The 17,192-nt window shown below is 37.2% G+C and overlaps 2 protein-coding genes across 2 annotated transcripts; both read right to left on the bottom strand.

The window, feature by feature from the left end:
• Nucleotides 1–10,928: 10,928 nt before the first annotated feature.
• Nucleotides 10,929–12,989, bottom strand: LOC113357381 (chloroplast stem-loop binding protein of 41 kDa a, chloroplastic-like). Its single transcript, XM_026600758.1, has 6 exons — nt 12,538–12,989; nt 12,329–12,450; nt 11,991–12,093; nt 11,752–11,890; nt 11,391–11,668; nt 10,929–11,284 (listed from the first exon to the last, which is right to left on the bottom strand). Exons 1-6 carry the CDS (start codon nt 12,919–12,921, stop codon nt 11,102–11,104), a joined length of 1,209 nt encoding a protein of 402 aa, XP_026456543.1. The 5' UTR covers nt 12,922–12,989; the 3' UTR covers nt 10,929–11,101.
• Nucleotides 12,990–13,324: 335 nt separating this feature from the next.
• On the bottom strand, nt 13,325–16,819 carry LOC113357382 (putative methyltransferase C9orf114 homolog). Its single transcript, XM_026600759.1, has 11 exons — nt 16,436–16,819; nt 16,303–16,350; nt 15,827–16,003; nt 15,649–15,715; nt 15,495–15,559; nt 15,081–15,159; nt 14,621–14,736; nt 14,469–14,548; nt 14,234–14,303; nt 13,852–13,929; nt 13,325–13,757 (listed from the first exon to the last, which is right to left on the bottom strand). The coding sequence occupies exons 1-11, from the start codon at nt 16,649–16,651 to the stop codon at nt 13,692–13,694; spliced, it is 1,062 nt and encodes a 353-aa protein (XP_026456544.1). The 5' UTR covers nt 16,652–16,819; the 3' UTR covers nt 13,325–13,691.
• Nucleotides 16,820–17,192: the final 373 nt, after the last annotated feature.

The raw sequence follows: 17,192 nt of genomic DNA, 5'->3' as shown, positions 1-17,192 counted from the left end.
TCTAAAGATGATTTCTGAACTTAATCTTAACAGACTAAGGAATGCTTTTGCAAACCGTGGCTATTAAAGTTGATGAACCGATTCAAGTGAATCAAATCATCTTTGTTTCAATTGTGTCTTGTGTAGTTACATAAGATCTCATAGCAATTGAACAACTCTCTAACTAGTTCATTTGAGTCACTTGAACTTGTTATGATGAGGAAGAACATGGTTGGTATGAAATGCTCAAATAGCTAACCTTTTGGTTGATCATTGTTGAACCAACGATGTACACGTTTGGGTGCGGTTAACAAACCTAAAAGCGTGCATTTCATTTGTGTGTGACAAGCTAAGTTTTCGATCTAACGGTTGAGATATATTAGCTTGGATCTAAATCGGGTTTTCATCTAACAGTGAATATTGATTGCTTTGTACCTAAGGCAACACCCTGATTTGAGAGACTATATAAGGGGACATCTAGCAACTCTGCAAAACTAATCCCCACACGTCCGTGTGATACTAGTTTGCTTGATAGAGTCGATTCTCCTTTAACCTTTGGTTCTCTTCTTCTAAAACTATGTTAACGAATTAAAGACTTCATTGGGATTGTGAATCCAGACCGATACTACTTTTATCGTAGTTGTGGGATATAATCTTGCATCTTCTATTGTACGAGCACAATCATGTTGATTGGCTTGATATCGTGAGAGTTCTCTGATATGCAAGATATAAAAGTAGTCACAAACGCCTTCGTCTCATCGTTTGTGATTTCGCAACATCTTGTTTCGCTAGTAGATTAAGATTGTTGTGAGGTGATTGATTAATCTAGGTTGTTCTTCAGGAATATAAGACCGGATTATCAATTGGTTCATGTTCACCTTGATTATTATCGAAAGACGGAACAAACTCTTTTAGGGTTTATCTGTGGGAGACAGATTTATCCTTTGATAGACTTATCTGTGTGAGACAGATTTTTTTATTGTTAAAGCCTGCGATTTTGAGTCGTAGCAACTCTTAGTTGTGGGTGAGATCAGCTAAATCAAGTGCGCAATATCCTGCTGGGATCAGAGGTGTAGGGGTCCCGGGGTTTTTCTGCATTTTCGGTTTCCTCGTTAACAAAACTTCTGGTGTCTGTGTTATTTCTTTTCCGCATTATATTTGTAATATAATTGAAATAATACAGGTTGTACGTTGGTGATCATCAATTGGAAATCCGACCTTTGGTTCTTGATTGATATTGATTGATCCTTGGACATTGGTCTTTGGTACCGTCCAAGTTATCTCTCTTTGATAAAGACTCGCAAATTTCTATTTGCTTGACTAAAGATCAAATCGAGAGATTGAGATATAAACTCGTTGATATACTTTTAATTGATTGAGTCTTAGTGATTCTCTTAGAAGTGTTTTCGAGTTTGTTCATATAGATTGAAATATTGGGTGGTGTTGTTAGACCCCCGCTTTTTCAATAATGATTTTTTAATATTTTTCGTGAGAAGCCCGGACGGTCGTGAGACCATTTGACTTTTTGGCTTTGTTTTGGAGATTTGAAATATGGAAACCAAGAGTTTGCTCAAACGTAGGAGTCTCAAGAGATGTGGGAGAAATAATAATAAAATAATAAAGGAAAAAGTGGAGAGGTGTGGGACCGTCCATGACCCGGGCATGGCGGACCTGACGGTAGGCCCGGTCCCATGCCCCTCTCATTCTGTTTTTCTTTTATTTTGCTTCCCTTTCCTATATTGCATAGGTCTTTATATATCCTCGCGCGTGCGTCCAATATTTAAAATATTAAAATAGTATTGTTTTAAAGATATTAATTAATAATATTTTAATATTTATATAAAGAGTATTACATTAACTAGTTGGAAGCCTAACAAGCTAAGCTCTAACAACATACTACTACATTAATTGAATAGGTTTTTGTGTTAGCCTACCGACGAGCTTCATGGGTAACCTAGCCAAGGGAACCGAAGCGGATGGGAGGGGGGGGTGAGATTGTGTCACAAGGGGGAAAACTAACTCTACCTTCCATGTTAATTTCTGCAATATTACGTCATTGGGGTCTCGAACCTGGGACCTCCTGAAACGCATGAAATTTTAGGGAACGGGGATGACCAGCTGAGCTAGGTACCCGTTTTAATATTACATTTGAAGACGATGAATTCCCACATGACGATGATCAATATTCATACAAAGAAGATCAATGGTTATTGGAATGGATCGTGATTACTAAGATTAGCATAAACTACTTCTTCTGCAAAATATTTTATCTTAAAGAGGAAGAAATCTCTAAATGGTTGGAGATCAATCAATATGCCATTATTCTGATTAGTCTATTCCATTTTATTCGGTTTCATGTAGATCAAAATATTTACATTGTAAATTGTTTGTATCAATCTGCAATGTATAATGATGAAACATGAGGGTATGTTTGTATACCACTTCTTTTATGTAACAATCCAAACCTCAATTTGAATGAGGTAATCAAATAAATATTTTTAGGGGTTTTCCGAAGCCCCTCTTTCCATTCAAAAAAAAAAGATAAAAAGAAAACCTAATAGCCGTGGGACTAGGTTTTTCGAGAATTAAGCAATATTTGGTGAAAAAAATGGAAACTAGAAGTTTTGCTCTAATGAGGGAGTTTTAAGAGATAATAATAATAATAATAATAATAATAATAATAATAATAATAATAATAATAATAATAATAATAGAATAAGGAAATAGGGAGGTGTGGGACCGACCACGGCATGGCCGCCCGGCCGGTGGGCCCGATCCCGTGACACCTCTTCCCAACTTATTATTATTATTATTATTCCTCAGTTCCTCGTATTTCCTCGTTCGTCCACATTTGGTTGCTCGTTTGTGCATATCCGGATGCTCGTTCGTGCATTATTGTTAAGTATACTCATACCATTTTTTCGGGGCTTACTCAGCGGTGGCCCAAATGCCCGAAAAGTGAATATCTATTACTAATCCATAAAATTAAGCAGAGAAAAGCCATGAAACGGAGTAATGAGATATTATGATAAAATATATTATTTTCTAGGAATTCAATTGATGAATATTGTGTTAGAATTAATCAATGAATGACTCTATACTAGCAGGCAATCTGTCTAGGAGCGTTATATTTATTCGAGAGCCGAGGTATGACTTAGTAAAAGCGTCACACTAGCTCTGAATGTTTATTCAATATAGTCAGGAAACATTGCAACATCCTGAAGATATTATCGCTCTATACTAGCAGGAAATCTGTCTGGAAGCCGTCCAATCATTTTTCGATTCTATATAGAAGTGAATACTGAAATTGCTCAATATGAAATATGCTGAAAGCTCCGTTGAGAGGCTTTAATGATTGCATATTCATGTGTATTCTAAAAAGATGTACACTTAGTCAGAGATTGTGACATGAACTTCAAGTCTAAATCCTAAAATACGAATTTCACATACATGTCTGAAACTATGTCAGAAATATGCAAAATTATGATTTTAGATTTTAGCCTTTGTCAAAAATCCACCATCAACAAAAAAACAAAATAAAACTAAGTTTTATTCAAAAAAAAGGACCAAATCTGAGCAAGATGATAATGGAAGTGATAGGCACATTTTTATGTCTTATATAATGTCAATTGTGTATATTATTAATGCTCGATTTTATATTTATTATGGCTTTTTATGTCCCTGTAGGTATTTTTGGAGAAATAAGCTTTTGCGGCGACATTGGCTAAAAAAGTGGTTTTTGCGCTCGTGGGAGAAAATTACTATACGGACTCTCACTTTGGATAAGGGGTAACCTAATTACTAAGGGGTGACCCATTTCTAAGAATCTGCTAAAGGGATACCGGGACTGGATAGGGGAAGGTCACATTTTTTCACGTTTTCAAACATTCGTTTTGGCGGGAAACTATGGGAAGCGAAGAACAATTTTTAGGGTTCGAATTTTGGAGCAGATTTGAAGAGATTCAATCGCTGGAAACAGTTGGGATGAACGTGATTAAGCTAAACATGGATAGTGTAAGTGATTTCACGAAGCAAATTGGGCTGGATAAGTTGTGAAAAGAGAACAAAGTTCAACAGGGAATGTTGTTTTCACGGGATTCTGTTGGGTCCAGTTTTGGCAATTGCGTGGAAGATTAGGGAGGATATCTTCTCTTATTTGATTCCCTTATATCTTGGGAAAGTTTGGTAACAACAAAAGACGCGTACGAAGAGTTTGAACAAGGATCAGCAGCCGTGTAGAAAAGAAAAGCCGTGACTTGGAAGAAAGGAAGAAGAGGAGATTTTCTCGGGATTTTTGGAGATGATTGGGTATATAAAGGCTGGTGCAAAGTGAGAGAAGATTATCAAGTGTTTGGGGTCGAGCAGGGACCAGAGAGAGACCGGAGGAGCGAAGAACAGGAGTTGCAGTAAAAATTTCCTGCTGCTGCTCGAGGAGGAAGAAGAAGACGAAGAACGGACCCTCCAAGGCCGTCGTTCTTCAAACAGTGCAAGCAGTAGCAGACTTGCGTCGTTATTCAAAAACAGCGCTGAAGTATCGTTCTTCAGCAGCAGTACGTATCGTTCTTCTCTGGACGCTTATAGAGGGTCGTAGTTTCACTGTTTTATATTTTTCATTCTTTTAATCATATTTTGAGCATCAAGTATGTATTTTGAGAACATGATTATTATGAGTAGCTAAACCCCAATACTGGGATGATGGAGGAAGCTGTTTTTCAGCCATGTGGTTATTTAAATAATTCTTAATTCACTTTTTGCACCGATTTTAATTGATTTATGATTTCAATTAATTACTTGTGATTTTGTTTGATGGAACATGCTTAGTCCTAGGGATTCTTGATGTGACATGCTTATAATATACAAGTAATATTTTATGGAATCTAATTTGGCAAAGATAGAGTTAATATTTGTTTTATTTTGAGCTATAATCGCCTAGGATTATTTTCTGAGCCACTTGAATATGAAACACATTGGAATCCTGAGTCCTGGTTCCTCTTGATCTTGTGACATATTTTCTGTATATATCTTTATTTTTAAATCTTTACAAGCCCGAGCAACGAACTTTTACTTCTCACTAGAAAAAACTACAACAGGAAGCTAGAGTGTTTAACACCATTTTTTTTTGGTATTGTTTAACACCATTATTGATCAACAAAAATGGTTAAATACCATTAAAATTACAGTAATTATTTTGTCAAACTATGGATATTTAGTAATCTTTTAATTATTGGCTTTTTAAGTTTCAAATTATGTAAACATTGAGCATCCATGTTAATCTGATTATTCATAAAGTTCTTGTCTTCTTCTCTCTCCTTCTGCAAAACCGTTTTTTCTCTTAAATTATCCAAAACTTCTTTTTTAGATTTTTGCATCTTCAAATCTAAATCTACTTGGATTATCTGAGATATCAGATCTTCCAAGTAGATTTGAGTTCTGTAATTAGTAGATTTAAATTAAATAAGACAAATTATTGTCATATTAGGTTCTATAATTCTGGTTCCTCATTTGCTTTGAATACATATTATCCATGGCTATTCAATCCATTTGGTGTTTTATTACGCTATTATAGCGATTTATCATAGCCTTATGGCAGTTATGATGGAATGCGATGATGGAATCAAAGACATGGATGTGCTGAATCAGATTGTTTCTCCAATTATTGTCTTAATAATCTCATGTTGGACAAAATTATGTTTTGAAAATGTCTCAGTAAATTACTTTCGGGCAACATCGAATAAAAATGATTTTCTCTGTAAGACATTTTGGAGAATCTCGGGCTTCTTACAAAAAAATCAATTATTTATGTGGAAGTTTATTCAGGTTAATGCTGGAAGAATTTTGGGATGCCGTATTATTGATTTTGATACAACATCTTTGACGGTTAAGGCAAAATGGAAAACTCAAGTAATTAAAGATCTAAATCTCAATGATGTGATAATGGAAGAAGATGCAGATGATATTGAGCAAGCCATTTTGGGGAATGATCAAAAGTTCATTGGAGATTCAAGGACTCGGTTAGGTTCTTCCATGTTTTTTAGTTTTATGTAGATCAAAGAAATCACATTGTAAATTGGATGTCAATGTATAATGTATAATAATATAATAGAAGGGTGTGTCATTCTACCATCTCTTCTATGTAACAATCCAAACCTCAATTTGAATGAGGTATTTTAATAAATAATTCTAGGGGTTTTTTACCTGGCGTCATTAGGGGCGACATATAAGACAAAATAGAATGAAAATACTTATATGTCCCTTCATAATCGGTAGTTTAGTATTATTTTTTTATCTACCGATTGTGACTATGTTCTTCTCTTCTTTGAGAAATCCAAAATTTCATTGGTTTTGAAAATTTTGAATTTTGGACTACTATCACAATCGATAGATAAATAACATCGCGATAGAAAATAAACATCACGAAACTACCGATTGTGCAGATAGAGAAATTCAAAATTCCGTTGGTTTTTGAAAATTTTGAATTTGGGGAAATTACCACAATCGGTAGATAAAAGAACATCACGAGACTACCGATTATACAATCGGTAGATAATAAACACCCCGAGTCTAATGGTTGTGAAAATAGAGAAACTCAAAATTCCTTTGATTTTTGAAATTTTTTAAATTTGGGGTTACTAGCACAATCGGTAGATAATGAACATCAGACTACCGATTAGACTATCGGTAGATAGTAAACATCCCGAGTCTACCGATTGTGAAAATAGAGAAACTCAAAATTCCTTTGGTTTTTGAAAATTTTGAATTTGGGGCTACTAGCACAATCGGTAGATAATGAACATCACGAGACTACCGATTGTTTAATCGGTAGATAATAAACATCACGAGTATACCGATTATGAAAATCGGGAAACTCAAAATTCCTTTGGTTTTTGAAAATTTTGAATTTGGGGCTACTAGAACAATCAGTAGATAATGAACATCACGAGACTACCGATTGTACAATCGGTAGATAATAAACATCCCGAGTCTACCGATTGTGAAAATAAAGAAACTCAAAATTCCTTTGATTTTTGAAAATTTTGAATTTAGGGCTACTACTATAATCGGTAGATAATGAACATCACGAATTACCATTTTAACTATCAATTATAATTTTCATAACACAAACCAACAAACATCAATATAAACTACCGACTGTAGTATTGTCTACCGATTATGGAGGACAATTTTGCCATTTCAAAATTTTTTAGATAAGTGGTGGCTTGATTTTAGGTTTGCATGACCCTATTTTGTCTTATATGTCGCCCCCAATTCTTTCTGGGTCATCTCTAATGACGCCAGGTTTTTTTAAACCCCTTATTCCATGAAAAATAAATAAATAAATAAATAAGGGAAACCACATAATACTTGTGGGCCGACGATGCAAAATGTTAGCCCATATGAAACGTGCGTGTGCATAACAAAAGCCTCGTGATAAAAGATTGAGAGAGATTCAGGGGTTAGGGTTTTTTCTCTTAGTTATCGATTGAGAGTAGGGCTGCACAAACCCGACTCAACCCACCGACCCAACCCACATCCGCCTGAAATTATCCACACCTGACCCAACCCACCTAGGAGCGGGTCGATTATGGGTCACAACATCAAAACTCATAGTATTGTGGGTCGACTATGGGTCAAAGCTTCCCTCGCCCGACCCAACCACCCACCTAAATATTTCTTAGTTAATATTAACCCTTAGATTACCTATCCTAGATGAATCACAGCCGTTGAAGTAGTGATATATAATGCCTAAACCTAAATCGCTAACTTCACTTCAGTCTTCACTTCTTCAATCACTTCCTTGAATAGTCTTTTATCTTTTGAGCTTCGAACAATTGAACTCATTTCTTGTAATTTGTATGCACTTTGCAACTTTGCACCAACTTCTTACTTTTCTGGATTATAATTATCATTTGTTTACACTTGACTTGGGGTCAGTTCTTTAATTGTCATCTGTAAGAGTCTTAGGTAAGTCTGTAACTTTTTTTTTTGATGCAATGTAACTGTAATGTGTATTTTATGGTGGGTAACCCACCACCCATCCGACCCAACCCATTGTAATGTGGGTCGGATGAAAACCGACCCATTGTTATGTTGGGTTGGTTGTGGGTGAGAACTTCTGCTACCCACCATCAGTGGGTTGGGTGGTGGGTGAGGCCAAACCCGACCCAAACCAATCCATGTGCAGTCCTAAATGAGAGAGAGATCGGGGTTAAGGTTCTTCTCTTAGCTGCTGATTCAGAGAGAGAGATAGAGATTTGGGGGTTCGGGTTCTTCTGTTAGCTGCTGATTGAGAGAGAAAAGATGGCGGTAAAAGCAATAATGAGAAAGGTTTTTGTGCAACCTCAATCATTCTCGATGATTCGTGCTTTTGTATCCCCTGGGTTAATGGATAGAAGGTCTGCAGTGGTGAAAGGGTCGTCGGTTCCTTTTTGTGCATCTCCTGAAATAGAGAGAAGGTCTACGGAGGTAAGAGCTCCAGTTCCTTTTTTTGCATACCCTGAAATCGTTAGAAGAACAACAAAAGATGGAGGAGATGTCAAGTTGTGGAATATAAGGATTGAAGAGGAGCAGCGAAGAATCCTACAAGAGGTAGAGGAATTGACAAACTTCAAGAGATCACTATTATGTATTCAGCACCACCATGGCTCAAGAATTATTAATTTCACAACCTCTGCTGGTATTAGGTCATTAGCAATACAGCGTTTTGTTGATCCCTATGGGTTACCAAGACAAGCAGTGGAGGGCGTGGTATGCATTACAACTCCCGCCAAGGATGCATTTCTCTTGTATAACCCCAGCACTGGTGATACATCACCTTGGATTGAAACTACCACCACTCGGGAAGTATACGGAGGGGGAAAAGCTAGGTGCCAAGTTGAGTCCATCGCTTTAGGATTTGATCCACAAACCAAGAAACATAAAGTCATATGCATATTAAGTCATATGGACAAAATGTTTGCTGAAGAAGACGGGGATGACGACAATGACTATGAGACTCTGGTTGTGGAGGTGTTGACAGTTGGGGATCATACATGGGCTACTGGTGAACACAAATGGAGAGAGTTGGTTGATGCCCCACCTGCCTATTCTGTGGGAGGGAGGTTTGCATTTGTTGATGGTCCTCTCTATATGGATGGTAAGATACATTGGCAGTTCCATAATGTGAAAAAAATTGAATATATTCTTGAGTTGGATGTTGGAACGGAAGAAGTCGCTTACACTCCACTTGCTAGGCGTCTCAAGAAAGTCTTTAGCGGATTCTTCACGACAAGTACGGTCGGTAATGATGGAAATTGACGGGAACCCAGCTATTTTAATGAGTACGAAAGATGATAAGCAAACTTCTTCTTTATGGATATGTCATAGACTGTCTGAGGATGGCCACATGAGGTGGAAAAATGAGAAGGTCTTGATACCTTACAGTTGTCTATGTCCAGATTCTTCCATTGAAGCTCTTACAGGGACAGATTTCATCTTCACACAATCCCATGGTCGTATCTCCTGCTATAATCGAAAGACGGAGACACCCCTATCCCCAATAATTCCAACTTTGTCCATCCCTGACCACTTTGATTGGGGAAGGATAATAAAGTTGTAGGTGTTGATGGACCGCCTTGAAGCTGTTGTCAATGTGCTGGGTCAATCTCTTTCCCTTCATTTCTTTTCAGTTTTTAGCTCTTGAGTTATCAAGTCATTTAGGTTTGAGTCTGTAGTAATACTAAGTTATAGGAACTGAAAGTTGTGATCTTTTGCCAGGTTTGGGTATTACTTACCGTGTCCCGCGTCTTTCAAGTATGATACTAGAAAGTGCTTATATGTTACCTGTTGAACATCGTATTGTAATTTCTGGTTGGTTATGAGAATGCTACAGCTCTGGAGCATTCCCACGTTTCCAACTTAATATCGCAACTTAATATTTTAATATATGGTTTTTGTATTTGATGTGATGCATCATGTGCCTTTTAGCTGATACAAGAATTGTGTTTGTCTATCTCCTTTTATGTTTAGTTTGGTAGAGAAAAAAGAATGAAAATCCAAATGAGTATAATGCTGTCATGGGGTATAATGGCTTAGGATACATGGCATGTGCCATTTTTCATCTCATTTGTTCGGACAAAACTAAGGACCGAGGGGTTCATTCATTCCACTCCTTTTTACTTGATACTATTCTGTTTCCCCGGTCATTATTTTGGTCGACCTACATCAGAAAAAGCTTCGATACATTCGATTCCCAGTCAGATGCAATGAATGTACATATGTTTTCTTTATTTACTGTGTTCCCATCTAGTTTGCTTTTGATTTTTCTGATATAGATTCAGGCACTGTTCTGTTGTCGCATTCTATGATTTCACACTAACAAGCAGCGGCTCCCTAGCCCATGTTATATAAGACTTGTAGCTTCCGAAGTCGCCAGAGCTTCATTCTGGTTTATTTTTCTTGGTATTTGCTTGAAGATGTTTTTCGTACTCTGCATTTGTATGGTAGTATGGTAGTGAATTGCAGGTATGTAACATGACCATATGTTGTTTTTCTTTTTTGTTTATGGATACTGAAAGACAAGGAAAAACTAAGTAGCTAAATCAGATGTCAATTCTTCAATTCAACCATACATCAGAAGTATGGTTGGAAAGAGCAAATTGATCAAGGGAATGAGCTACATGATTACCCGTGCAATTGACGAAGTTGAACTCAATAGAAGGAATCACTCTAGCCAGCCAGTTAGCCACAACAACAGATTCAGCATCCCCTTCAATGATACATCTCTGGCTCGCGACTGGATATCTATAGCCAACTGCACACTATGGAGGTAACCAAGAGCTTCTGTAATTGAACATTTGTAGTTGGCCAGCTGCAATAGCACTACAGCTGTTTTTGATGGCAGTTTGTTTGTTAGTGTGCTTCAAGGTAGTAATGCCTAAAGGTAGATTGATTTTGATTAATTTAGAGAGACATGGGTAAAGTGGGAAGCAAAAAATTCCAGATTCGCTAACCCTGTTCCCTTTATAGAATAGCCATAGCTTAAAATGAGTATGCACTACTTTGAACACTCATAATGTGTTAATGTAAATATGATAGGGGAAAACATTTTGATTTTTCTGCAAGGTACAACACATGGGAACTTTGATTAAACCGCAACTGCAACTTTAAGGGCATCTAGTATCTTATCATCTAGCTCGAATTTCATTTCTTTCTTATCTCTCCCTATCTTCACATATTCCTCAAACCGTTCTTTCAGGTCTTCAGGAAGCTTTGTACTGCTGCTCCAACCTAGTAGTTCCTTAGCAGCTCTTGGTTCTGCGTAAAAATGCTGTAGAAAAAGAAACAACAATTGCAGAAAGCAATTTAGTTGTTACCAATCGCAGAAGGAAAATCGGATAGTGGTTTTAGCATGAAGCAGAGAAAATGGGGAATACCATGTTTCTGAAAGGGAATGCTTTCTTTGCATCAACTCCAACAGCTTTAGGATCGTAATGAACAATCTCGACGGGCAGATCTGCAGCTTGAGCACAGAGTTTGGCCATTCCATCTAATGTCACAGCGCGATCACTAACACAGTTGAATATGTTTCCACTTGCAGCAGCAGGATTCTCGACAGCCGCAGTTAGCATAGATGATAAATCTCTAGCATGGGATATGTTGGTAAGTTGCATACCGGAGCCAGGGATTGGAACTGGTCTATTTCGAACAATACCTGCGAAGAATAAAACCCCTTAATGCCAAGTACCATTTACATATTGATTAAAGTTTTACTCCGTGCCTGAAATATTTACTTACGATCAAAGAACCACTCCTCGCAATCTTTGTTGTTTCCAGATCCAATCATGTATTGTGGACGAAATGAAGCCCAGCTACTAAAAGTTTCACCAATGTATTTCTCCACTGCAACATGACCAGCGTCCGCTTTAACAGCATCCTGCAAAATTAGAATCAGAGGTAAACTGAGGCTACTTATGAATCCAAGTTCAAGCGATGCGAGAAAAACCAAAGTACTAGTTACATTCTACATATCATACCCCTTCAACATGTGGTGGTTCAACAGTTGCCTTGTAAATTCCTGCGCTGCTGATGAATAAAAATTGTTTCACTCCGGCACTCTTAGCCCAATCTACCACAGGCCTGTGAACGAAGGTTGACAAATATGGTTACAGCTACAAGATTGTAGGAATAGAACGCAATATTTATGTGCATTTATGCACACGACAGAAAAAGGTATTCCGCACTATTAGAAAAGAATTCGGGACAATTTCATGATCTGTTGCTGTTGAATTCATCAGCACTCTCACAATATGACAGAATCATCGTCAAAGAATCAATTTATCCCTAATCCAACATTGAAAGCCAATGAACAAACCTGACTGTATCCAAATCCTTGCCATTGTTGTCCAAGACCACATCAAATGCATCCCCCGCAACTATTTTCCCAACATCTGCCGGATTCCCCCACACGGTTTTACCACCAGCACTCACAATTTCCTGGATTTCATTAGTTCAGAATCAAAATATAAAACTTAGATGTGAAAATGAAAACAAAGGGATGGGGAAGAAATAAGAGAAACTTACAGAAAATCTGTTGAATGGAGGTTTCTTCATTTTATCAGAACCCTCATCACCAACAGTCAAAACTGTAACATCATGACCAGAACTCAAGAGCTCCTTAGCAAAATAAAACCCGATAATTGAATGTCCTCCACCATTTGTATTAACAATTAAGACATTCTTCTTTTCTGCACTGGCATTTACAGTGAAAGAAGAAGCAATGGATTGGGTTTTTAAATATACTGGAGATATACCGAAAGATGGAGAAATGGAAAGAGAAGATGACAGAGAAGAAGAGTGAGAGAATGAGAAAAGAGACGACGGGAGCGAAATGCGAGGGCGAGAAGAGAGAGTCGGAGAAGCAAGATTGAGCGCCGGAGAGGAGAGAGATGCTGAAGAGACTGCCATGAGGATCAGTGATGATGAGTGAGAGTCACAGAACCCACAGTTGTTGATCTCTTAGATAGACTTCTACACTAGTTCTACCACATACATGGTTGGCATCTAAGAGTGTAGTTACCGTTGATAACTACTCCCTCCGTAATTTACACGCAAACCTACCTATCTTTTAGAGACGGAGTGAATACATTTTAAATTACCCGGATAATTTTAAAGGTCACCGCGTTATTTTGGACATTATAACTATAATCAACATAGACACAGGGAAATCAATTGATTGTCAATTGCCAGACAGTTGTGCAATCCTTACCAATAATATGATTCAGGTGGAAGTTGGTTGCTCAGGTCCTGACTTCTCCAATCATTATGAGTGTTAAGATAGGAGCTGCAAACTAGCTTAGCTTCTCGTAAATTGTGCAAATAGAGTTTTGATCTGAGGTTGCAGTTACAAATTTTCCTGGCAGTTCATGGGTAGCATTACAACCCCAAGAATCTTATCAGCTATCTCTCAGAAGGCAACTCTATTTAATACTCATGTGAGGAAATAAATAAAGTAATAATAAAGATATATTAGACTGTTGCAGAACAGTACAAAATAAAAACTGCTGTGAAACCAACTGCTTTTCTAGATAAAAACAGAAAAGACATGATCATCTGGTTTGGACTTCTTCTGGATTTGGAACCTTGATGATAAGTTAAAATTTTGATCTCCCACTCCCAAATGTACTCCAGCTTAGGTGGATTTCTTAATTTGTCGATTGGTGATTTCATTCCACTTCTTAGTTCCCTGCAACTGCCCGATTAATCGGTTCTTGAAAATATTGCAGTGAGATGAAGATTGCTTCCTGGATCGGAGCAGATTGCAAGTCTAAGATATGTGTATAAAAGAAAGCAGAGATGTAGAATTTACACAGAAGTAGGAATTAATCAGATTGGTACCTCTGTTCGAATTGTTCTGCTACCTTGATGAGGACATATATTCAAGTACTTATCGAAAATCTCTCGGGCATCTTTCCCCTTTGAATGCAGTAGGATTACCATTTATCAGTATTCAGTACATTGACGAAATGATAATCTATTCAACTGATGGCACAAGAGCCTCTTAACATATCTATATGTTGAGCATGTGGGATTTTCAATTGGTTTAACATCCTTCGGAGCAAGAGGCAAGTGTCGTAAGATAATTGATTCTGTAAACCCACTTCTACCGTGCGCCAACCAGTTTCATCGTCATACATATGGCAGGGAAACTAAAATGGTCTAGTACAGTGAAAGAGTTACAAGGATAAGAAAGCCATTGTCTTATGGCAAGGTTAAGTACCTTTAAGTTAACGTCTTCTTCAATGCACTCTTCTAAACCAGCAAGACCACCGAAAGCAATTAATAAGTGTCTGTGGAACCAAATTGCACTCAGTCAGCATAGAATATAATCAGATCAAGATTTTCTCTTTTCAGGCGAAATAATATGCAAAAACAGTAAAAGAAGTACGACCATTGTTAGTTTACCCAGCACCTCAGTTAAATTTTAATGAACACAGCAGATACACAAACAGTACCTGAATGTAGGTATGGTCAGCTCTGATGAGCTAAGAACAACACCGTGCTCAGAAGTTCCAAGCTTATGATCATATCCACCCTGGGGAAGTAATTGAGGGTTAATTTATGAACAGCTGTGGCTTAACAACTAGACAAACAGAAGAACAGGTACCTCAAAAGGGCAATCTTTAAAAGCAGAACTGATATTTGGTGCGTATCGGACTTTATACCCCCAATATGATCCTTCTTCTCTGGGAGTGGAAGGTGGCACAACTTTGCGCAAAGAATCTAGGCAGATAGAAAGAAGAGGTTTTACACAAAAGTGACTTTATATAGAGTGGCCTAAAACAACTTACAGAAACTTTGGATCCAAAAAGATAAATCACAATATACAATTAGCAAGTCACATTCATATTCCAAGTTCAAATTAACAGATTAAGCTGAAGCAAGTGATGCTAACAAACATATCAAGTATGGACTAAATTTGCAATATGAAAAACGAATGAGAAGAACTAAGTACTGCCGGATACATCAGAATTGTCCCATGCTGACTAATCACACTCGTCTACAACTTAATTGAAAAGCAACTCTAACTAGGCACCATCCATCAAAAAGAAACATCAAGAATTTACCTGTTTCCAGGCAGCGATCAGTTCCCATTGCTACGGTTACACGAATTCCAGGCTCAAGATTCTGGTCAACGACAACATTCTGCACAATTTGGCAAATCAACAATCAGCTGGAAACCAATCATACTTCGTCAAAAAGTATCTTATGTGGTTTCTTGCTAATAACTGATGCAGTTGATTAAGAACACCGAGAAGAAATCTCAATTAAGAAAGTTTGAAAATATCAATAACAAGGAGATCTTATGTGTATATATGTCCACATTCTGCAATTTTTTCTTTTGGCTTTCATGCTAAAAGAGAAAATGTCATCCTCGGGAAAAACAAGATGCATCAAATAGCAACACTGGCATATAAAGTCAATAAAAATGACAATAACTCTTAGCTAAAACTATTTCAAGAGGCAATTGAGAACCATACCTTTGTTAAACCAACATCAACTTGTGTACCGGTGTTATTCGGACCTCTTTCTTTCTGGGTAACACCTGCAGAGGCATTACAAGGTCAACTATTAATTCCATAGGTGAGAATGTTGTCAGTTTTCACAATGAAAATAAAAACATACAAAACTAACCTTCCCGATATGGACCCCATTCATGCTTACGCAAATGATGAGGAGCATCAAGGGGTGGTAACAAACCCTGCGCAAAAATGCAAGCAGATTTTGTAAATTCACATCCATAAGCAATTACGCAAATTTATACATGTCTAATACATACATTGCAGCAAATTTTTGAAGGATGGAAACATACCACAAATCTTAAGCTCCTATGCATCTGAAAAAGCGCACGTCTCAGATACTGAGGTGTCTCTAAATACTTCAGTATTCTTATAAGAAACTGTGTACCGCTCTCATTACCATCGGCATCTTCTTTCATTGCTAATCTTAAATCATAATCTGAACCACTATAATTGTCAAATATCACCACCTGTTTACACAAAACAAAATCCCTCTCGTAAGCAAAATTCACTTAACTCTTACTCCCAAATCATCCAGAATCTGTCTCTGAGTTTCTCAATAAACCCATAATTCCTATTTTCTTAAACCCTCAAACTACCCTATGATCAACTCTATTCATTTTCCCTTGAAGACAAATCCCTAACCACATACAGTACAATCTTAAAGTAATCTTTGGTTATTTTTCTGAAAAAAATTTGAATTAAGAACTACAAAAAAAAAATAGCATTGCGAAACAAAACGAAAACCTAATTAGAATACAGCACTAACCTCATCAACTCTGAAAATTGTAGCTGCACGAGCTATTTGACCAGCTAACTGAGAAACAAACAAAATTTATTAATTAAAATCCCTAATAAAGGAACAAAAAAAGAAGAGATTAATGAATAAGATGAATACAAACCCTAGTAGCAAGTTCAAAAGACTGTGTATTATCAATGATGGAACCAGGTAAAGCAATCGTAACAGTTGGTCTTTCTTTTTCGTTTTTCTTCTTATCCTTCTTCTTCTTCTTTTTCTCTTCCTTCTTTGCTTCTTCTCCATTAGCAGGTAACTCTACTTTTTCATCTTCTTCTTCTTGATGTAGTGTTTCTGCTTGGTTTTTCCTCTTCTTCCCCATTTTCGTTTCTAGTTTGTGTTAGTTTGTCGCGCCAATGATAATAAGAACTAAGGCTTTTCGCTCTCGAGTCTTGACCTGCTTAAAGCCTACTTATGCATTTTGTAGGGTTTTGTTCGATTCACGGTACACCTGATTTCAATAGCTAATGAGGGTACCAGTTTACTTGTATGTACCAAATTTCATACATGTCAAAATATCTTTTGCCTTTCAAATGGTGCACCTCCAGCTCCCCAAGTAAATTATAATGTTGTGCTTTGCCTGACTAGACTCGGTTGTATTCTGAGGATTCTGAGGCAATAGTCTTATTGCATATGTTCACAATGTTCATGGCACATGAGATTCTTGAAGACACTAGTTCTTGTGGTTGTGAATATCAACAAACTATTGTGTTCTAAATCCCCATTTATCGAGCTAAGAAGTAAGAACATTATTGATGTTGTCTATATGACCTGTTTTGGGAATTAATTTGTTCACAAACTCGTTAACTCACGAAGCCATAATCGTGTGGGTCCCATGACCAATCTAAAGCCCGTGTAAGTAA

This window comes from Papaver somniferum, chromosome 3, assembly GCF_003573695.1.
Source record: "Papaver somniferum cultivar HN1 chromosome 3, ASM357369v1, whole genome shotgun sequence".
Taxonomy (NCBI): Eukaryota; Viridiplantae; Streptophyta; class Magnoliopsida; order Ranunculales; family Papaveraceae; genus Papaver; species Papaver somniferum.
The sequence above is the reverse complement of the archived record's forward strand: the minus strand, read 5'-3'. Positions and strand labels throughout refer to the sequence as shown.

Coding starts and splice junctions, on each gene's coding strand:
- LOC113357381 (XM_026600758.1), bottom strand. CDS start 12,921: ATGGCAGTCTCTTCAGCATCTCTCTCCTCTCCGGCGCTCAATCTTGCT. Junction 12,451..12,537: donor CTCCATTCAACAGATTTTCT/GTAAGTTTCTCT, acceptor AATGAAATCCAG/GAAATTGTGAGTGCTGGTGG. Junction 12,094..12,328: donor AAGGATTTGGATACAGTCAG/GTTTGTTCATTG, acceptor CTTCGTTCACAG/GCCTGTGGTAGATTGGGCTA.
- LOC113357382 (XM_026600759.1), bottom strand. CDS start 16,651: ATGGGGAAGAAGAGGAAAAACCAAGCAGAAACACTACATCAAGAAGAA. Junction 14,737..15,080: donor TGATCGCTGCCTGGAAACAG/GTAAATTCTTGA, acceptor CTATCTGCCTAG/ATTCTTTGCGCAAAGTTGTG. Junction 14,304..14,468: donor CTGACCATACCTACATTCAG/GTACTGTTTGTG, acceptor TTGGTTCCACAG/ACACTTATTAATTGCTTTCG.